At 39.7% G+C, this 23,065-nt stretch overlaps 1 protein-coding gene across 6 annotated transcripts in view; it reads right to left on the minus strand.

The window, feature by feature from the left end:
- The window catches only part of ZCCHC7 (zinc finger CCHC-type containing 7), a 266,507-nt gene that overhangs the window by 12,043 nt on the left and 231,399 nt on the right, over window positions 1-23,065 (minus strand). For 5 of the 6 annotated variants that reach the window (XM_027105490.1, XM_027105487.1, XM_027105492.1 and 2 more), the window contains 2 exons: window positions 19,246-19,363; window positions 16,176-17,009 (listed from right to left, as the gene is read on the minus strand). The exons of the other annotated variant lie outside the window; for it this stretch is intronic. In XM_027105490.1, the coding sequence (XP_026961291.1) occupies window positions 16,567-17,009; window positions 19,246-19,363 (561 nt within the window). In that variant the 3' untranslated portion in view covers window positions 16,176-16,566. Of the gene's footprint in view, window positions 1-16,175; window positions 17,010-19,245; window positions 19,364-23,065 lie in introns of those variants that run through there. 6 annotated transcript variants of the gene reach the window in all.

The following is a 23,065-nucleotide window of genomic DNA, read 5'->3' on the forward strand; positions in this document are numbered from 1 at the left end:
TACATCCTGGATGTTGCCTATACCTGGATTTCTTCTGAAACGTATTTCCTCTTATCCTACACGTCAAAGTCTTCCCTCTGCTCCAAGGGCCAATTCCACCTCCTCTGTTAAGTTTTCCTGGGTTCCCACCATCACTGACCCTGCAAGTGACCCCTTCCTGCACAGTTTCACATCTGGGCTTCTTTTTAACTTGAGTTACTGCCGTCCATTTCAGGGTTTCTCTCTCCTCCAGTTAAAATGGAAGCTCTCTGAGGGCAGGAAACATGTCTGATGGATTACAACAGACGACAGTATTGAAACTCATGGGGTTTCTTTCTAAAACAGGGAACTTTGATTAGAAAAAATATTAATCCTCCTGGACTAAACTTCTTTAAGGAAGTGTCTGTGTGGTTGTTTTCTGAAAGATCAGGGTGATTTCTGCTCCAGCATTACCTTAGTAGACTTGAATTTTCTTTGCTCTTATCTTCCGTTTGAACGACAGACCTCACAATGATAATTTAGCAAGGTTTGTCTTGTTTTGTCTGCCTGAGGCTTGACGCAGCAACACCAGCAACCTCTGTACCTCCCCAAAACCCTACAATGGGAGTGCCACACTCACCCTCTCCAGCCTTAAGCCACCTTCCCAAAGGAACTGCTGTGGACCTTTCCATTTGGAAGGGCAACCTCCCAGTCCAGTGCACTAAGGTTTTAGTCATCCCTATTTTGGTAATATCACACACAGAATGGTGCTGGGGACCAGTGAGTTACATTCATTTACTGACGCCTGGGTCAGGCCCCATTCTGGACCCTATTAGAAAGGAGAAAGCTGACATGGCCTTTATCTCTTTATTCTATCAACATATGTTTGAGCCCCTACGCTACACCAGGAACACTTTGCAGCACTCAGCTCACTCGTACAGTCTGTCTTCTCCATGGGCCACAAGCCCCATGAGTGCGTGCAGCATACTTGTCTGGCTCATCACTGCACCTTGACTTCAGTGCAGTGCCTGGCACATAACAGCTATCCTGTAAATATCTGTTGTAGAACTGAATGGGGTTTGAATCTGTCTCACCCACTAGAGAAAACAAGAGCTCCTCAAGAGTAGGGGAGCCCTTGTCAGCACAGGACCTGGCTCAGGTGAGATACTCAAGGAGTGTTTATTGAGTTGGCTGGATGGCCCAGTGTGGAGGTCCAGAGTGGGCCACACCTGACCAGGGCATGGGTTGGGGTGTGAACTCTGGGTTCTTTATGGGTTCCCATCTGTCTTGCTATGGGAACTGTGGCTCTTACTTTCTTCTGTGACCTCTGCTCCTTACTTGTGGCTCTGGGGACTGAACAATTAATTGTGTAAAAGCTAAAAATAGAGATCTGACTCCATGAGGCTGCCATACAACAGCCAGTTCTAAGCACTTAACACTAGTTGTATGCTCAAAAAGGTGCTGTGAGGGGACATGACCCATGCTGAAACTGGGTTTCCTACTGAAACAGTATCAAATGGAGGGATTATGTTCATTATCAAGGGATTGATACTCAACTTTTCCTAAAAAGGTCCACAAGTGTGATGCTTAACCAGCTATCATGGCACTTATATAAAGTTCCTAGGCTGTGCACCAGCCACGCCTGTGATTGGTTGGTGAGGCATGAATGAGGGATTGGCTTGTGGGGTCACGAGGAATCAGCTGGAAGACTCTCCTCGGAGAGAGGTTGGGCCTGACATGAGCAGCTGGAAAGATGGACGGAGAAGGAGACTGTATAGAGTAAGAAGGCTCTCAGAGGCTGGGTCATGGGAAGACAGCCAGGTGATGCTTACTATAAGGGCCATGAGTTGTTAATGTGAATTCAATGACGGAGCTGGGCAGGCTGGGGACTTGCTGAGCTGCTGGTAGACTGAGGGCTGCCCACAGAGAGGCAGTGCTGCACACTGGTCATCACTATTGCTTGAGTGAAGCCAGTGGTGATTCTGGTTTGGTTAAGCCCAGGGATTCCAGTCACCATTAGACCACAGAACATCAGAGCAGACAGCGACTAAGAACTCATCCAGGTTAATCTCACTGCTTCCAATTTTATGACGAGGAAACTGGGGCCTTGAGAGGAGGTCACAAGTTATCAGAGCTCAAAAAGGCACATGTCCTTGTGACAACATCTGATTAGCAATATGTTTACACTGGTCTGTTATGTTTAAAAGGCTAACTTATGTTTGGTGGACATACTTGGGGGACGTAAGTGAAAATCTGTTAGGACTATTCGCTAATGTGTACAGGGCTGAACTCTGATATGAAGCAGGTAACTCAGAGGGAAGGAAGTGATGGTCTGGTTTCTCCACAGGAAATCCTTCCTTTGCACGTGTACCCACCTTCTGTCCTCATTCGGGCTGCCACAGGGCATTTCCAGAGAGGACCTTCCCTCAAGGGAATAAGAGATAGGAAGCTCCTGGTCTCTGACCTGCCCTGGGTCCCCAGCACCATTCCAGTGGCCCCCCAGAGATCTCCCCTTTCCTTTTGTCTCTGGTGATCCTTCTATACCTCCCTACTCCCCTCAACCCTATTCCCTTATTCTTGGAAAAGCCTTCTCCATCGAAAGGGAGGCACTGAGGATACCATTTCCTCACCTTGCTCACCTGTCTACACACCTGCCTTCAACTCCTTTCAGGCATCCTTCTGGAGACATCCCTTCCCTCCTCCTTGAGTGCCATCAATTGAGTTTTCTTCTGTCCTCCAACATCCTCTTTTCAGCACCTTCCTGTCAACAGCAACCAGGCAGAGTCCACTGTCCTGTTAACCTTTCATAGCCAAGTGTTTACAAAGAGATGTACATTTTCTCCTCTTCCCAGCTGCTCATTCCCTCCTCAGTGCACTGTGGTCTGGCTTCTTGGCCCACCACTATCTCGGAACTCCTTTGGTAAAGATCTCCAAGGAGCTACACGTCCCCAAATCTGAGAGATGCTTTTCAGTTCATATGTTTATTTACCCAACATATATTTCACAGAGGAATTCAGGTATGAGAATATATGCAAGATGAGAAATTATAAATAATTAAAATAGCCTTAAGAAAAGTATAAATCAGAATGCAGATTCAGAGAAGAATAACAGATGAAATACTGCATCCCCCTATAAAACTCAGGGAATAAAAACAAAGTGCAGCATGGTAGAAGCAATTCCTCTTACAGTTCTTGGGGGTGTGTAGTGGGTTGGATAGTGTTCCCCTCAAAGATATATACAAGTCTTAATCCCCAGTACCCATGAATGTGAACTTAACTGGAAATAGGGTCTTTGCAGAGGTAATTAAGGATCTTGGATCCTTGAGACCATCTTGGCCTTAGGATCGGCCCTAAAGCCAAGGCACATAGAAACATAGAGGAGAAGATGGAGGCAGAGAGTGGAGTTATGTGTGGAAGCATCAAGGACTGCCACCAGAATCTGGGAGAGAGGCAGGGAACAGATTTACCCTCAGAGCATCAAGAAGGAACCAACTGGCAGAACAGAGCTGGAGGTATCATGCTTCTTGACCACAGACTATACTACAAAACTACAGTAATCAAAACAGTATGGTACTGGCACAAAAACAGACACATAGGTCAATGGAACAGAACAGAGAGCCCAGAAATAAACCCACATACTTATGGCCAATTAATCTATGACAGAGGAGGCAGGAATATACAATGGAGTAAAGGTAGTCTCTTCAATAAGTTGTGCTGGGAAAACTGGACAGCTACATTTAACAGAATGAAATTAGAACATTCGCTAACACCATATACAAAAATAAACTCAAAATGGATTAAAGACCTAAATGTAAGACTGGAAACCATAAAACTCCTAGAAGAGAAGATAGGCATAAATTGTAGCAATATTTTTTTGGATCTGTCTCTTTAGGCAAAGGAAACAAAAGCAAAATAAACAAATGGAACTTTTGCATAGTAAAGGAAGCCATCGACCTACTAACTGGGAGAAAATACTTGCAAATGATATGACTGGTAAGAGGTTAACATCCAAAATATATAAACAGCTCATACAATTCAATATCAAAAACAATCAACCCAATTAAAAAATTGACAGAAGACCTGAATAGGCAGTTTTCCAAAGAAGACTTACAGATAGTCAACAGGTACATGCAAAGATGCTCAACATCACTAGTCATCAGAAAAATGTAAATCAAAAAACCACAACGAGATATCACCTCACACCTGTCAGAATGACTATCATCAAAAAGACCACAAATAAAAAATGTTGGCAAGGATGTGGAGAAAAGGGAACACTTGTATACTGTTGGTACAAATGTAAATTGGGGCAGCTATGATGGAAAACAGTATGGAAGTTCCTCAAAAAACTAAAAATAGAACTACCGTATGATCCAGCAATTCTACTCCTGGGTATATATCCGAAGAAAACAAAAACAGTAATTCAAAAAGATACTTGCACCCCAATGTTCATGGCAGCATTGTTCACAATAGCCAAGATGTGGAGGCAACCTAAGTGTCCATCAACAGATGAATGGATAAAGAAGATGTGGTATATATATATACAGTGGAATACTATTCAGCCATAAAAAGAATGAAATTTTGCCATCTGCAGCAACATGGATGAACTTGGAGGGCATTATGCTAAGTGAAATAAGTCAGACAGAGAAAGACAAATACTGTATGATATCACTTATATGTGGAATCTAAAAAATACAACAAACTAGTGATCATAACAAAAAAGCAGCAGACCCACAGATACAGAGAACAAACTAGTGGTTACCAGTGGGGAGAGGGAATGGGGGAGGAGGTACAAACTACTATGTATAAAATAAGTAAGCTACAAGGATATATTTTACATCACAGAGAATATGGCAAATATTTTATAATAACTTTAAATGGAGTATAATCTATAAAAATTTTGAATCACTGTTGTATACCAGAAACTAATATAGTATTATAAATCAACTATACTTCAAGTTTTAAAAAATTAAAAAAAAAAAGGAACCAACTCTACTGACATCTTGATGTTGGACTTCAGGCCTCCAGAACTGTGAAAGAACAAATTCTATTGTTTTAAGTCATCTAGTTTGTGCCCCAGGAAATGAGTATGGGCTACATATTTGCTTTTTCATATCTCCATGCCTTTACTGACAAGATTCCTTCTCCTTGAAGGGCTCTTCCCTTTCGTTATCCTGGAAATTTTTTATTCTGTTATGAACACCCATTGGAAGTCCTGGGCAAGAGAGGTCCTGCCCAGTCCCCTTGACTCTCCTTGACAGGACGAACCATATCCATCCCTGCGCTCCTCACCTGTATGACAAAGTCATTTTTGTGTTTGTCTCTTCAATTGCTTGTTAGTCCCTGAGCCTTGAGATTTCTTAGTAAAGTCAACCTTAATCAATACTACTACCGGCACAAAAAGGGTCCATGGCAAACATCTGTTGACTAAATAACTCAAAAAGCAATAAGAATACCAAAGGATTAATGTTGTCTGTGGTGGTCATAAAAGTGGAATAGGATATTCTGGAAGGAGGCAACAGCATAGGTAAAGCATGACCTAATCATTTATCCAATGGGTCTGGAAGGGTGAAGGAGGCAGAGGAGAAAGAGGAGTGAAAAACTGCAAAAGATAAGCTGGGAAGGCTTTAAATGTTAGGGCAGGAAGTTAGACATCAGCCTCTGGGCCATGGTCCCCCAATGCTGGTGCAGATTTTCACCAGCATGCCTCTTAGATACCTTTCCTACCACTTAGGTCTGAGAGGTCAGCTACTGCCCTCCCCCAGGCCCCAAAAATTGGACATGTGCCTTGTGGTCAGTCTCCTTCTTAGCACCCCCATGGGCAAAGCAGGAAACAAAACTGAGGACGGCCTGCGGACTACTGATCCTTGGCCTTGCCCTTCTTTTTTTTTTCCAGAATATTCCCAATTCAGTGAAAAAACATTAAAATGTTTCCAGTAGATTACGAATGAAATTAGACTTTTGTTTTGACATATATATACATCTGTGAAACTACCCCTCAATCAAGATAATAATGAAGGTATTCACCACCCCCAAGTTTCCTTGTGCCCCTTTGTAAGCTTCCTGCCCTACCCAATCATCCCCACCTCCAGGCAACCATGGATCTTCTGTTACTATAATTTGCATTTTTTGCAGTAATTCCATTGTCAATTTGACCTTATTGGGTGCTGCATATTTTTTTATTCCTATAAATAATCCTGAGCTTTGTTCTTGGAATTGGTGAAGTTATTTGGAAACACTCTGACTCTCTCAGGTCTTGTTTTTAAGCTAGTTAGGCAGAACCAGAGAAAAGTTTAGACCAAGTTTAGACCAAAAACTCTTCTGAGTACTGTAGTCACTGCTGCATGAACTATGAGGTTTTCCACTCTGACTGGTGAGAACAGAAACTATTCTTGGCCTTGTGGGAGCTCCAGATACAGTTCCCTCTAATCCTTTCAGGTGGTTTCCTCATACATATGCACTGACCAGTACTTAGCTGGGGACCCTCTGCACATAGATCTCTGGGCTCTCTCTCTATGCAGCTCTCTCCTTTCTGGTAATCCGACCTGCAAACTCTAGCTATTTTGGCTTCTCCAGGCTCCCAGCTCTGTTTCCTCAGTGAGGCTCTTCTTGGGTTTCCCCTCCTTGCTCCACAATTGGGAAACCCTCCATGCAGTCAGCTGGGGCAGTCAGAAGGCCATCTTTCAAAGTTCATTGTTCTTCCTTGTCTATGTTCAACGCCTTGAAAACTGCTTCACATATATATATATTTTTTTTTTTAAATTTTTTTTTAAATTAATTTTTTTTTTTTTTTTTGCGGTACGCAGGCCTCTCACTCTTGTGGCCTCTCCTGTTGCGGAGCACAGGCTCCAGACGTGCAGGCTCAGCGGCCATGGCTCACGGGCCTAGCCGCTCCACGGCATGTGGGATCTTCTTGGACCGGGGCACGAACCCGTGTCCCCTGCATCGGCAGGCGGACTCTCAACCAATGTGCCACCAGGGAAGCCCTTCCCATATATTTTTACATTATTTCAGGATGGAGGGTAAATCTGATCCCTGTTACTCCAGTATTGGCTGGAAGTAGAAATTTCTGAAACTACTTTTGATAAAGACTTACGATATATGCTGCAATAAATTTGATATTCTGGGCTCTTTCATTTTGCACTGTCATATATGGGTACCACAAGCTGATAAACTCTTATTGAGAAAATGAGTACATATAGTACATCAAAATGAAGTTGTATTTTCTGCATTCAAAAATTAAAAAATTTTTTTGATGTATGACTGCCAAATATTCTTTTGTGGTAAGGGCTGTTCTGAGTTTACGGTTATAGCAGATGATGTTTTTCATTCATATTCCTGTGTCTCTGTCAGGAGGCTCCTTCTCACTGCCCAAACCCACTTTTGTCTAGAGCCAGAGTTGATTGGGAAAGGCTCCTGGAGCAGCTCTTAAACAATGGCTGATTTAAAACAAGACAAAAAATGATATAGACACACATATTCCTTTACCCCTGATCAGGGCAACTTTGAGGTGTGGCCCCTGCTGTCTCTAGTGTTCCCTTGGGATTCTGAGAGCTACCCTCTGTGGGACCCTGATTTGATAAGGAATCCAGTTTGGATTCTTTCTCTTCTCTTCCCTGTCCCACTTCCCCACTCCCTTACTGTGTTTTATTGGAAACATTTCCCAGTAAATCACTTTAAAAGCTGATTTATTTCACAATTGTTAGGATGGGTATGTATACACAAGACATTGCACCTTCGGTTTTCCATTTATTTTGCTCTTTACAAAATTCTCTTAACGGAAAAAATTTCAATTCCCTGGAAGACTGTAAAAGGCCCCTGGAACAGTTCTTTGCTCAAAAGGATAAAAAGTTTTGGTAAGATGGAATTATGAAGTTGCCTGAAAAATGGCAGAAAGTAGTGGAACAAATCGGTGAAAACACTGTTCAATAAGGTTCTTGGTTAAAATGAAAAATGTGGCTTTTAGTTTTACTTAAAAACCAAAGGAACTTGTGGCCAACCCAATACGATGTCCATCATATACATTAAACATACATTAAATGCACCTGAAACTTAAGTTGTTCTCTCTGGATAGCACAACTCTGAAACAGCTTCATCACATGAAGTGATTCTCTGCATGACAGGCACTGCATGTCTTCCAATGGTTGGTACTTTTTGAAATGTTAATAAGTCACCCCTAGGGGCCTGTGCTGGACTTGGGTCCTGGTGTCTACAACCTACTGACATTCTTTCTTTAAAAAATAAATTTCTTTATTTTTTGCTGCGCTGGGTCTTTGTTGCTGCATGTGGGCTTTCTCTAGTTGGGGAGAATGGGGGCTACTCTTCCTTGTGGTGCGCGAGCTTCTCACTGCAGTGGCTTCTCATGTTGCGGAGCATGGGCTCTAAGCATGTGGGCTTCAGTAGTTGTGGCACACAGGCTCTAGCGCGCAGGCTCAGTAGCTGTGGCCCATGGGCTTAGCTGCTCCACGGCATGTGTGATCTTCCTGGACCAGGGCTTGAACCCGTGTCCCCTGCACTGGCAGGCGGCTTCTTAACCACTGCACCACCAGGGAAGCCCCCTACTGACATTCTTAACCAATCAAATGTTCCATTAGATAGTCTCCAACCCTGCCCACCACACTGCCCCCTGCCTCAGTTTACTCCCTTTGTTCTCACACCACAATTCTCTACTTACTGCGACACAGCTAACACCCCAGACTGGTGCTCTAGCATTTGTATCCATGCCTCCTGGTTATACCAGTAAGTAATTCCCCTCAGCTGGCTGAGCAGCCAGTAGCCTTGTCCCACCACAAAGGGGACCAAATGGTCTGTAGATATTCATGCCACGAACCTAGAGGCCCTTATTTCAGATGAGTGGGACATACCCCACCAAACTCTCAAACACCAGCACAGTCTGATGAATGTCTAAGCTTTACAAGATAAGGGTACATCCTGTCAGATGTGGAAGGCAACCTGCACCCACTTCTTCTAGTGAGAATTCCTTTTGAGAAAGGGGTTGGGGCTTCAATTAGGGTTTCTCAACCTCAGCACTACTAATATTTTGGGCTGGTTAATTCTTTGTTGTAGGAGACTGTCTTGTGCATTGTAGGATTCTAGCAACATTCCTGGTCTCTACTCACTAGATGCCAGCACTACCCTCTAAACTGTGAACACCCAAAATGATAAAGCTCAGGGGATCAAGATAGTGATGAAGGAATGATTCTATTATTTTGTACGTAATCTTTTGTTGGCAGAAGAATTTTCAGTTGTTTCCTATGAGCAGCTTCGTTCTGTATCTTTTATCAACAGATTATTGGTATACTGTTAACCCTGTCTCTCCTTACAAACACAGCTCATATCAATCTTTTCCCTGCAGCACTAAGAAATAACGTTTCTTTGCCCATCAGAGTGGCAAAGAGAAAAAGGAATGAAAATATTCCATGTTATTGTGGGAGTGGGGAGATGAACACTCTCATACATTGCCAGGAATGTAATTTGCAACATGTACTAAAACTTGCATGAAATATATGCATGTTTTTTGACACATAAGTTCTGTTTTATATGGAATAACTGGAAAAGATACGATGTGTGTAGAGGGATTCTTTTTTAATAATGAAAATCAGAAGCAACCAAAAAAGTCAACAACAGAGAGCTGATTAAATAAGTTATGGTATAACTATATAATAGGATATCATGTAACCATTAAAAGTGATGTAGATATATGTTTGATCAAAAAGAAAGATTTTCATTATTAAGTGGAAAAACAGGCTACAAAACAATATATTTATGTATAGAAAAAAGCCTGGACAGATAGACACTAAGAATTTTAACCATATCTTTGGGTAGAAGAATTAAGTATGATTTTTATGTTAAAAGCATTTTCCCCCTTTGGTAGCAATACTTATATCAGACAAAATAGACTGTATTGAGACTGTAATGAGAGACAAAGAAGAACACTATATAATGATAAAGAGACCTAGCCAACAAGAAGATATACAATTGTAAATATATATGCACCCAACATAGAAGCACCTAAATATATAAAGCAAATATCAACAAACGTAAAGGGAGAATTTGAAAATAATACAATAACAGTAGGGGACTTTAACACCCCACTTACATCGGTGGAGAGATCATCCAGACAGAAAATCAATAAGGAAGCACTGGCCTTAAATGACACATTAGATCAGATATATATATATGATATATATGTGTGTGTGTGCGCATGTATGTATAAAACTTTACCTCCAAAAGCAGCAGAATACACATTCTTTTAAAGTGCACATGGGACGTGGGGATGGGGGAAAAAAAATAAAGTGCACACAGAACACTCTTCAGGATAGATCACATGCTAGGCTACAAAACAAGTCTCACTAAATTTAAGAAGACTTAAGTCATACAGGCACCTTTTCTGACCACAATGGTATGAGACAAAAATCACCTACAAGAAAATTGCAAAAAACACAAACATGTGGAGGCTAAACAATATGCTACTGAACAGCCAATGGATCACTGAAGAAATCAGAGGAAGTTTAAAAATACCTGAGTTAAATGAAAATGGAAACAAAATGATACAAAAATCTATGGGATGCAGCAAAAGCAGTTCTAAGAGGGAAGTTTATAGTGGTACAAGCCTACCTCAGGAAACGAGAAAAATCTCAAATAAACAACCTAACCGTACATCTTAAAGGAACTAGAAAAAGAACAAACAAAACCCAGAGTTAGTAGAATAAAAGAAATAATAAAGATCAGAGCAGAAACAAATGATATAGAGACAAAAAAAACAATAGAAATGATCAATGGAACTAAGAAAGATAAACAAAATTGATAAACTTTAGCCACATTCATCAAGAAAAAAACAGATAAAATCAGAAAGAGAAGTTATAACTGACATCATCAAATGGACAACCTAGAAGAAATTAATAAATTGCTAGAAATATATAATCTCCCAAGACTGAATCAGGAAGAAATAAAAAATATGACAGACCAATTACCAGTAATGAAATTGAATCAGTAATAAAAATAAACCAAAACAAACAAAAAACCCCAAAATCTCCCAACAAACAAAAGTCCAGGATCAGATGGCTTTACAGGTGAATTCTACCGAACATTTAAAGAAGAGCTAACACCTATCCTTATCAAACTATTCCAACAAACTAAAGAGGAAGAAATGCTTCTGAACTCATTCTATGAGGCCAGCACCACCCTGATACCAAAACCAAAGACACTACAATAAAAAGAAAATTACAGGCCAATATCACTGATGAACACAGATGCAAAAATCCTCAACAAAAGATATTAGCAAACCAAATTCAACAGTACATTAAAAGGATCATACATCATGATCAAGTGGGATTTATGCCAAGATGCAAGCATGGTTCAACACCCACAGATTAATCAATGTGATACACTACATTAACAAATTGAAGAATAAAAATCATATAACAGATGCAGAAAAAGCTTTTGACAAAATTTAACATTTATTTATTTATCTATTTTTGGCCATGTCACGCAACTTGCAGGATCTTAGTTCCCCAACCAGGGACTGAATCCAGGCCCTGGCAGCGAAAGTGCTGAATCCTAACCACTGGACCGCCAGGGAATCTCCACAAAGTGAGTATAGAGGGAACATTAACATAATAAAGGCCACGTATGACAAGCCCACAGCTAACATCATACTCAACAGTGAAAACCTGAAAGCATCTCCTCTAAGATCAGGACAAAGACAAGGATGCCCACTCTTGCCACTTCTATTCAACAGAGTACCAGAAGTCCTAGCCACAGCAGTTAGACAAGAAAAAGAAATAAAAGAAACCTAGATTGAAAAGGAAGAAGTAAAATTTGTTACTGTTTGCAGACGATATGATACTATACATAGAAAATCCTAACAATGCCACCAAAAAACTATCAGAACTACTAAATGAATTCAGTAAAGTTGTAAGATACAAATTAATATACAGAAATCTTTTGTGTTCCTATATACTAACAATGAACTATCAGAAAGAAAACAATCCCATTTAAAACTGTAACAAAAAGAATAAAATACCTAGGAATATATCTAACCAAGGAGGTAAAAGACTTGTACTTGGAAAACTCTGAGACTCTGATGAAGGAAACTGAAGATGACACAAACAAATGGAAATATATACTGTGCTCATGGATCAGAAGAATTAATATTGTTAAAATGACCATATTAACTAAGTCAATCTACAGATTGTAATCCCTATCAAAATACCAATGCCATTTTTCACAGAACTAGAACAAATAATTTTAAAATTTATATGGAAACACAAAAGACCCCAAATAGCCAAAATCATCTTGAGAAAGAACAACAAAGCTGGAGGTATCATGTTCACTGATTTCAAACTATACTGTAAAGCTACAGTGATCAAAACGTACAGTACTGGCACAAAAACAGACACACAGATCAATGGAAGAGAAGAGAGTGCCCATAAATGAACCCACATTTACATGGTCAATTAATCTATGATAAAGGAGGAAAGAATATACAATGAGGAAAAGACAGCCTCTTCAATAAACAGTGTTGGGAAAACTGAACAGCTACATGGAAAAGAATCAAACTGGACTACTTTCTCACACGATATACAAAACTAAACTCAAAATAGATTAAACAGTTAAACATAAGACCTGAAACTGTAAAACTTCTAGAAGAAAACATAGGCAGCATGCTCTTTGTCATTTAGCCATATTTTTTTGGATGTCTTCTCAGTAAGGGAAACAAAAGCAAAAAATAAATAAGTGGGACTGCATCAAACTAAAAAACTTTTGCACAGCAAAGGAAGCTATCAACAAAACAAAACGGCCACCTACTGATTGGGAGAAGGTATTTGTAAATTATATATTAGATAAGGGGTTAGTATCTAAAATATAGAAAGAACTCATACAACTCAATATAAAAAAAAAACCCGATTAAAAAATAGGCAGAGGACCTGAATAGACATTTTTCCAAAGAAGACCTACAGATGGCCAACAGGTACATTAAAAGATGCTCAACATCACTAATCATTAGGGAAATGCAAATCAAGACCACAATGAGATATCACCTCACACTTGTTACAATAGCTATTATCGGAAAGATAAGAAATAACAAGTTGTTGGCAAGGATGTGGGAAAAAAGGGAACTCTCATGCACTGTTGGTGGGAATGTAAATTGGTATAGCCCCTATGGAAAACAGCATGGAGGTTCCTTAAAAAATTGAAGATAGATATGATCCAGCAATTCCACTTATGGATTTTTTTTTTTTTTTTGGCTGCACCATGTGGCTTCTGGGATCTTAGATCCTCTACCAGGGATTGAACCCAGGCCCTTGGCAGTGAACGTGAGGGGTCCTAACCACTGGGCTGTTAGGGAATTCCCCTATTTGGATATTTTTCTAAAGAAAACAAAAACAGTAATTTGAAAACACTATGTTCAGTGTAGCATTATCTACAAGAGCCAAGATATGGAAGCAACCTAAGTACCCATGAATAGACGAATGGATAAAGGTGTGATACAGACACACACACACACACACACACACACACACACACACACACACACACTGTGGAATATTACTCAGCCATAAAAAAGAATGAAATCTTGACATTTGCAACAATACAGATTGACCTAGAGGGTTTCATGCTAAGTGAAATAAATGACAGAGGAAGATGAATACCATATGATTTCACTTATATGTGGAATAAAAAACAAAATAAAGAAATAGGCAAAACAAAGCATAAACAGACTCATAGAGAACAAACTGGTGATTGTCAGAGGGGAGAGAGGTGGGGGGAATGAATGAAATATATAAGGGAGATTAAGACGTACAAACTTCCAGTTATAAAATAAATAAATCACAGGGATGTAATGTACACCGTAGGGAACATAGTCAATAATATTGTAATAATTTTGCATGGTGACAGATGGTAAGTAGACTTACCATGGTGATAATTTTGTAATGTATAAAGTACTGAATCACTTTATACATTATGTTGTATACCTAAAACTAATATAATTGGTAAGTCAATTATAATTCAATTTTTTAAAAAAAGGTACAAACTTCCAGTTAAAAAATAAATGAGTCATGGGGATGAAATGTACAGTATGGTGAGTACAGTCAACAATATTGTAATAACTTTGTATGATGATAAATGGTAACTAGAAAAAGGTTTTAAAAATATTTTTCCCCCTTAAAAAGAATATGTACTCCTTGTATAACATAAAAATAAAGAGCTGATCATAAGCACTGTTAATAGCATGGTTCTGAAATAACAGGCACTGTCAGTAGCATGGTCCATGAAAGCAAGGCTTTCCATTGAGAAAATGGGAGACGGTTTCTCTGTGCTCTAAGAAAGCCAAACATGAATCAAGCTAGAATCCAGGAAAGGAGCTACTCAGGCTGTTTCTTTCTAATCAAAGTGGGACCAGAGGCAAAAGATGTTTAGAGTCTTCTCAATCTTAGCAACTATGTGGATCCTTATTGTTTGGGACATCTCCTTTTCTCTTAACCACATTTATCCATTTAAAGTCTTATTTGATTGTCAAATCACTAAATATTTTAAACTCCCCATTCTTGTATGGAAAATTAGTGTGTGAGTAGACTGACTAACTGAACACTTGGTGTAAGAGCCAGGTGCCAAGGGCAATGAAGAGGGAATGGAGCAGAAGCTCCTCTTGTGTTTCTGTTCTTTCCTTATCATCCTAATGCCCCAAAGTGAAGTAGCTCAGCCTCCTTTCCTATCTGCATATAAATGCATGGACCTGAAGGGTAAATTATACCCCAGAACAAAATGTTTGTCTAATAAAAAAAAATAAAATTTGGGAGGAAAAAGAAGATAATGTGCAGAAACAAATAGAAGAAGAGCTTCATTTCTTCCCTCCACCAAACAATTTTCTAAGTATGAAAGGCAATCCCACTTCTGCCCTGAAAGCAGAGGTCCTCAGATCTGAAGGAATGCTAGTCACACCACATCAGTAATAAGCCACACCTGTCCCAGGTTCTACTAAGAAATAATGCCAATTATCTCAAGGCTTACCACTCTATGAAGCCATTTTTCATGGCTGCCACTTTTAGCAGGGTATTAAAAGACTGTGCCCACTTACCTTAGGGTCAGAACAATCCCAGTAGATGTTAGGAAGCCAACCACCAACACACAACGAATGCTTGACACTTAGCTGAAAGCTGGGCAGCCACAGGGAAGGTGGTAAACTAAAGACACCAAGTCTGATTCTAGAGGAGAGATTCTCCCTTGCCCTCCAAAAGAAAAGAGAGCTAATCCTACCAGATATACAGCAGACTGTATACTTCACAAAGAGGAAAACACAAATTTAAGATTCCAATTGTTGGAGAACATGGAGAAACATTTTGTTACTCCATCTCATTTTATTCTGGCATAAAGCTAGTGCTTGGGCACAGTAAGGGCATTTGACCCCAGTTTATAGAGATTTTATAACTTTACTTACTTGTCCAACCCAAGTACACCCTTTGTCACTACTCAAACTCTCATTGTCTTTTTACATAGTAGACAAATTTATTTACTCTATTTCAGACATTTTATTTTTCTTATTCTAACATTAGGCTCTGATAAGTACAAAAGGTTCACAAGTATAAAAACTTCTGTGTAACTCTGTGGTAGTTAAAAAACCCAAGAGAACAATTTTTTTTTTTTTTTTTTTTTGTGGTACGCGGGCCTCTCTCTGTTGTGGCCTCTCCTGTTGCAGAGCACAGGCTCCGGATGCGCAGGCTCACCGGCCATGGCTCATGGGCCCAGCCACTCCGCGGCATGTGGGATCTTCCCGGACCAGGGCACGAACCCGTGTCCCCTGCATCGGCAGGCGGACTCTCAACCACTGTGCCACCAGGGAAGCCCCCAAAACAATTTTTTAAGTTGGATGATATTCATCTTAAATATCTGAGGGACAGTCTTCCTCAAGTATGGCTGTAAAAATGGTAAAAATGACTTCCTTGTGATTAAGTTAAAATTTTTGATGACTCTTTTCACTTGTTTCAGGAAATCTGTTTCTCAACATTTACTCTGGATGGATTCCTTACTTGTATTTTGCTCTAAAACCCAATTCCCTGTCTCTTCAGTGCTTCAATGACGACACCCTCATTTTCAGCCTGTGATACGCTGACCAAAGTAAGATTCTGACACCAGCTTCAGAAGCAAGAAAAGCCAGATTTAGATATATAGTTATTATCCTTTCCGATATTTAAAAAAAAAGGAATGCTGAAAAAGTGATGAATTTTTCATATTAGCATTAATTTATCTTCTTGCAAGGATTTAATTTTCATACACTGCATACATTTAATGAGCTTTTTTATTTTTTCAAAATATTAAAAAAATTTTTTGTATGAAAAGATTAATTCTTCCTATCCCTAGGGTACTGAGTGAATAAAAATGACGTCCTGGAACAGGGGAAATCCGAGTTTATCTTTGTTTTCTTACCTAATAACCTGTTGGACACAGAGAACTGAGATCTCCAAGGACTTTGTCCAATAGCTCTAGGTATGGCTGAGATTAAAAAAACAAAAACAAAAACCTCATTTTATTTAATCATAGGTAATACAAATATTGCCAGGATGTTGTAGACATGAAGACCAAACACTGGGAAGCCAAATCAGAAGCTAACTCACAGCTTAGACTTCTTTTTCCTCTGCTTAATGAGAAATAAATTATCATTGCCATCATCCTCCAAACAGCTCTCCTTTTTCTTATGCCTGACCCTCCTGCCCTCTCTGGGCAGCCTGTCTTCTCTTGGCTTGTGGTAATGCAATGAGTGGTGAAAGGGCTTGTGAGGCTTCTGGGTTTTGACAGTGCCAGGAGAAGAGTGGACTTTGGGGCCCCTGGGGTAGTCCTCATCCACTTCATGACACCTGTCAGCCTTCCTGTGCTTCTCACGCTCTCTGCTGGTCCTGTTCATGGCTTCTTTTTGGGTTTCTTTCTTTTCTTGAGGCCACGTGTTACTTCTCCATGAGGCATGGCTCTTCCTCATATCACGGTGGGGCCTCTTATCTGCTGCTTCCATATGAGGCCTCTTGAACTGCCTTGGAAAGTCCCCATTCTTCTGAAGTTCTGGAAAACATAAAGTATTTCTGCATATTCAGCAACTCCATGCAGAGCTTTCATTGGTCTGTAAATAACTTAGCAGAGAGGGAAGCCAGACATTTAAATGCATTAATGATATGACATTCTAAAGAGCCCTTACTAAGGTAAAAAAATCACTCACTAAAAACTCAATGGTTGTAGTTCTATATTTCTAAACATGGAAAACATCCAGAAATCCAATGATATTTATTTTGTTCAATACAGTTTAACTAGGTTCAACAAGGGAGACAGGGACCAGTGAGAGCAGTAATCATGTCAGCTTTGTGAAAAGTCACGTGTGACCAATTCAAGTTCCTGCAGTGATAAAGAGACAGCCCTTGATGATAAGGTGAAGCAAGATGTATAATGTGGCCTTTTGACAGTTTCATATGACATTTCAATTATACTCTGAAGATAAAGTCTGGCCACAGTACTTATAGGTGGATGCCATACTGGACAGGAGATTATTCCTCCAGATTATTCCTCCAGAGTAGAGATCACTGGCTTAGAGACTGAGTGTGCACATGTGCACACACTTGTGTATCTAAGAGGTTTAAGTGCCAGATCTGATGTTATATTTTATCAGGACTTGGCACGCTTACTGTAAGCGTCTGATGGTAGTGATTCTGATGGGATAAGTGGGAGATGAGCTTATAGTGAGGGATGAAAACTAAGGTCAACAGAACCTTGAAAGATTAAAGAAGTCACCAATAAAAAAATGGGACAGAGTGCGAAGTAGTATACTTAGGGGACAAAACTGAATTCTAGAATATAGAGCAAAAGTAAGTATCCATAATTACTTATAGACTTCAGTATAAAATATAAAGTCCAATATAGTGAGTCTCAAAGTGGATCTGTGCCACAGAGTTGCTGATATAACTAATTAAAAAGGAGAACAAAGGATATTTCCCTGATTATAAAAGTTATAAATGCTCATTAAAGAAAAGTTGGGAAATACAGAAAAGTACAGAGAAAATAACAGAGAAAGCATCCACAACCCTTTAATCCGGAGATGCCATTTTGGCGCATTTCTTTGTAATCTTTTAAAAATTTAGTTGTCTAATCATTATCTTCTTGTACTATAATTTCTCTACATAGAGAGATAAAATATGCAGAAGTTGAGAGGTAATTCCTCTACTTTCCTCCAAAATTACTGTCTTCGTTTTGAAAGGACCTGAACTCAGAGAGAGTCTAGAAGAGAATAATGAAAAGGCCAAGGGTCAACAATGTATGAGTTAACTTGAAAAATATAGAACTATTTGGTCCTGAAAGCAAAAAAAGTAACTTTGTAAACCACTGTGAAGCATACGGCAAGAAAGAAGAGTGGCAGAGAAAATAAGCCTAAATTATAAAATAATTTGGTGAGAAAGAACATTATGTTAGCAACAGCAAATAAAGAAATGGAGGGTGGCTGTGGATCTGGAGCTCTGTTCATAATGGTGGCCAATAAAAAATGACTTCTTTGGGGAAGCTCCAGGAATCACCTAGCAGGGCAAGCTTTTCTTTGCTTGAAAAAGACTAGAGATATAAAGAGGGAGAACATAATTGTTTGTCTAAAAGAAAAATCTCAAAGGAAGCTTTAAAAACTCTGCATGCATAAATGGATATAAGTATTTTCTGGACATTTTCTAAAATGATCATTATGTGAGAAAAATGTTCACGGTGAATAGATTAAAACACAGGATTTTGGAAGTGGGTGCTTGATTTCTGGAGATCAAGAAAGTTCCAGTTTCGGGCTTCCCTGGTGGCGCAGTGGTTAAGAATCCACTTGCCAATGCAGGGGACACGGGTTCGAGCCCTGGGCTGGGAAGATCTCACATGCCGTGGAGCAACTAAGCCCGTGCACCACAACTACTGAACCTGCACTCTAGACCCCACGAGCCACAACTACTGAAGCCTGCGTGCCTAGAGCCTAAGCTCTGCAACAGGAGAAGCCACTGCAATGAGAAGCCCGCGCACCGCAACAAATAGTAGCCCCCACTCGCCGCAACTAGAGAAAGCCCACGTGCAGCAACGAAGACCCAACACAGCCAAAAATAAATAAATTAAATAAATAAATTTTTAAAAAAGAAAAGAAAAAAAGAAAGTTCCAGTTTCTATAGTAACTATTAAAAACATTTTCTGTCCTAACCAAAGGCCCACAAAGCAGTTTGCAAAGACAGTGCAAAAAAAGAAATTAAGGAACTATTGCAAAGGTGATTTAGTAAGAAATCTAGTAACATACCTTTCACTTTTCGTTTTATTCTCTGATCTCTCTCCCGGATTTCGTATTTGTCATCATAGTAGTAGATGAATGGAGATGTTGGAAAGGTCTGGCTAAACATTCGTCTTTCTGTACATTCCTGCAAATTGTATTTGAAATTATGATGTCACAAGGTCACACTGTTCAGACAACTTTTTTTGTAAGATTATGGACCACTGTAATTAGTGACGAGCCCCCATTGCTGATACTCACACTGTGGCTGCAGGATGTGGTCTTGCTGGGACACTGGGAGGATCAGCCAAACACCCGATCGTGCTTACATGCTAGTCTTTCAGGCTTGGATTTTCTTCCTTTATTTCTTTACCTACAAAACCCTTCTTATCTTCTTTAAATCTTCCCTGCCAACCCTCTCCCCCAGCAATGCCTTGTTCCTCTGTTGCAGGGTTTATTTTATTTAAAATTATGTTTTATCAGCTCTTTGCTTGTCTGTCTCTTCTAACAGCCTTCCATCAAGGGTTTCTCCTTTTCTTCTTCTCTTCACATTTACACCCTCAATGTGGGGGTAAATTCTTAGCCCTTTACTCCTTTTCATCCACACAAGTAGTTTTTTGCAAGCTTATTTTAAGCCAACACTCACTGCTCACAAGGGCAGTGATTCTTATGGTGGGGAGCAGGGTGGTGGTGGGTTGTGCCTAGCTTGAAAATGTTCCTAGGTAATTCTGAAGGAAACCTCTCTTCTCTTTGCTCCCCCTACTCAAGAAGAGATCACTCCTCTCACTCACCCCAGGACAGCTCCCTACTCTCCTGACTCTGGCCTTCTGGTAGCTGCTACTTTCCAAATCCACATCCTTGGCCTGACCCACGTCCCATGTAGTAGGCTTTGTTTATCCTGGTCTGTGACACATATCCATTCAGCTTGTCTCAAACCAAATAATGTCTTTCATTTAAAAGAGGCTTCATTTTGGAACTTTCCGCTTCTGTCTTCTGCCATCTTGCCTAAAATTTATTATAAACGTTCAGTGCTTCTTAGCTAGGTACTGAAGAAAATTAATCTACAAGTATCCCCTGCTTTTAAAAAGTTTGCTTTATACTGCTTCACTTTTATGAAAGACCTGTTTTCACTAGCAGAAAGAAATATGAAGAGGATTTTCACCTTTACAAGAAAAGGTGAAAAGTGAAAATAGTGTTTAGCATTTGTTTTGCAGCAACCATATAGAGACAGTGAGCACCCGGAGCAGTGAGAGTGGCACCACCAAGCTCCTCCCCCAGGAACTACACTCAGCATTTCGGCATCAAGCCACCATAGCTTTGAACTGTGTCTGTGAGCATCTGTGCTTTATCTCCACTTATTTTTTGCATTCGTTAGAAAGATGTGTTGTAAGGTAACTGCTGCTTTGCTTTACAGCTACTTTGGCTTAGGAAAGGTTTCACAGGAACGCTCTACTTTCAGATAATGGGGAAAATCTGTACCTCTTAGGAAGAAAGTATGTGAAATATCTGCATAGAATTCAGCTGATTTATCATAACTTTGTCATTATATACTCAACTTGTAATTCTTTTTTTTTCTTAACATCTTTATTGGAGTATAATTGCTTTATAATGGTGTGTTAGTTTCTGCTTTATATCAAAGTGTGTCAGCTATACATATACATACATCCCCATAACCCCTCCCTCTTGTATCTCCCCCTCACCCTCCCTATCCCACCCCTCTAGGTGGTCACAAAGCACCGAGCTGATCTCGCTGTGCTATGCGGCTGCTTCCCACTAGCTATCGATTTTACATTTGGTAGTGTATATATGTCCATGCCACTCTCTCACTTCATCCCAGCTTACCATTCCCCCTCCCCGTGTCCTCAAGTCCATTCTCTACGTCTGCGTCTTTATTCCTGTCCTGCCCCTAGGTTCTTCAGAACCATTTTTTTTTTTTTAGATTCCATGTATATGTGTTAGCATACACTATTTGTTTTTCTCTTTCTGACTTACTTCACTCTGTATGACAGACTCTAGGTCCACCCACCTCACTACAAATAACTCAATTTCGTTCCTTTTTATGGCTGAGTAATATTCCATTGTATGTATGTGCCACATCTTCTTTATCCATTCGTCTGTCGATGGGCATTTAGGTTGCTTCCATGTCCTGGCTATTGTAAATAGAGCTGCAATGAACATTGTGGTACATGACTCTTTTTGAATTATGGTTTTCTCAGGGTATATGCCTAGTAGTGGGATTGCTGGGTCATATGGTAGTTCTATTTGTAGTTTTTTAAGGAACCTCCATACTGTTTTCCATAGTGGCTGTATCCATTTACATTTCCACCAACAGAGCAAGAGGTCAACTTGTAATTCTAAGATACTTGACCAAACTGGCCACCATACACTTAGAAACATAATTTGTAGATTTTAAAAACTAGGAATCATTCTAAATATACACTAAGTATAGAAAATGAAGTAATGGAAATCTGTACCTAACCATTTAGCTTTATCAAATCAACATTTACCCTTAATTTAGTTGTTTCCCCCTAAGCATTAACGATATAATGAGATCCTCCGTCTAACTCTCCTTCCCACTTCCCATTCATCTCCTTCCCTTTCCAGAAGCTGCCATGGTCTTAAAGTTGGTCCCTGCCATTCTCAGGTTTTAATACTCTTACTATTAATAAATATTCCAATAAACAATAGTATAACTTTGAAGTGTTCAGATTTCACAAAAATGGTAACATTCTGTAGATATTTTGAAGTATTTTTAGGTTATAATAGTTTCACAGACTAAGGTGAGTGGTGTTCTTTGGATTATCTATCTGAATAGATAAGGTTTGGTAACACTTGACTACGAACCTACCTGGGTCTGGTATATTTTGGTGGGGAGAATTCTGATTATTAATTCAGTTTCTTTAGTGGTATTGGTTCATCTAAGTTTGTTCTTCAATCATTTTGATTAATTTATATTTTTGCAGAGAATTATTTATTTTAGCTGCATTTTCAGATTTAACATTGAACTTTATTTTTTGTTTGTTTTTTGGCCATGCAGCATGCAGTATCTTAGTTCCCCCACCAGGGATCAAACCTGTGCCCCCTGCAGTAGAAGCACAGAGTTTTAACCACTGGACAGCCAGGGAAGTCCCTAACATTGAACTTTATGAAGTTTATACAGTATTCTTTAAGTAAAAAATTATACTGTATTTTAAGCTATTTACACTTTTTCACTCATTGTTTATTTGTATCTTTTCCTTTTCTTCGAGCAGTTTTTCCAGAAGTCTCTTTTCTTTTGAAAAGAAAATGTTTTCAAAGAACCAGCTTTTGGTTTTGATGATGCTATTAATCATGTTTTCTATTTCAGTAATTTTGGTTCTTATCTTTATAATTTCCTCCTTCCAACTATCCTCAGATTTAACCTGTTGTTGAGTTTCTGGATCTTTTTGGGCTTTTTTGGGTGTTGAAAGTTATAAGGCAAACCTATAGGGTAACATAAAGAATTGCTTTTATAAATCACTATCCATGGTGGCACCAAGTTTCCAGAAGAAATGATACCCATAAAAGATCTAGGGGCTTCCCTGGTGGCGCAGTGGCTGAGAGTCCGCCTGCTGATGCAGGGGACACGGGTTCGTGCCCCGGTCTGGGAAGATCCCACATGCCGTGGAACGGCTGGGCCCGTGAGCCATGGCTGCTGAACCTGCGTGTCCGGAGCCTGTGCTCCGCAACAGGAGAGGCCACAACATGAGAGGCCTGCGTATCGCAAAAAAATAAAAAAAATAAAAATAAAAAAAAGATTTGGGTCGAAGATTCTACTATGGTTTGAATGTTTGTGTATCCCCCCACCCAATTCATGTGTTGAAATCTAAAC

This window comes from Aethalodelphis obliquidens, unplaced genomic scaffold (assembly GCF_003676395.1).
Source record: "Aethalodelphis obliquidens isolate GAN/ISIS:26980383/991018 unplaced genomic scaffold, ASM367639v1 scaffold7, whole genome shotgun sequence".
NCBI lineage: Eukaryota > Metazoa > Chordata > Mammalia > Artiodactyla > Delphinidae > Aethalodelphis > Aethalodelphis obliquidens.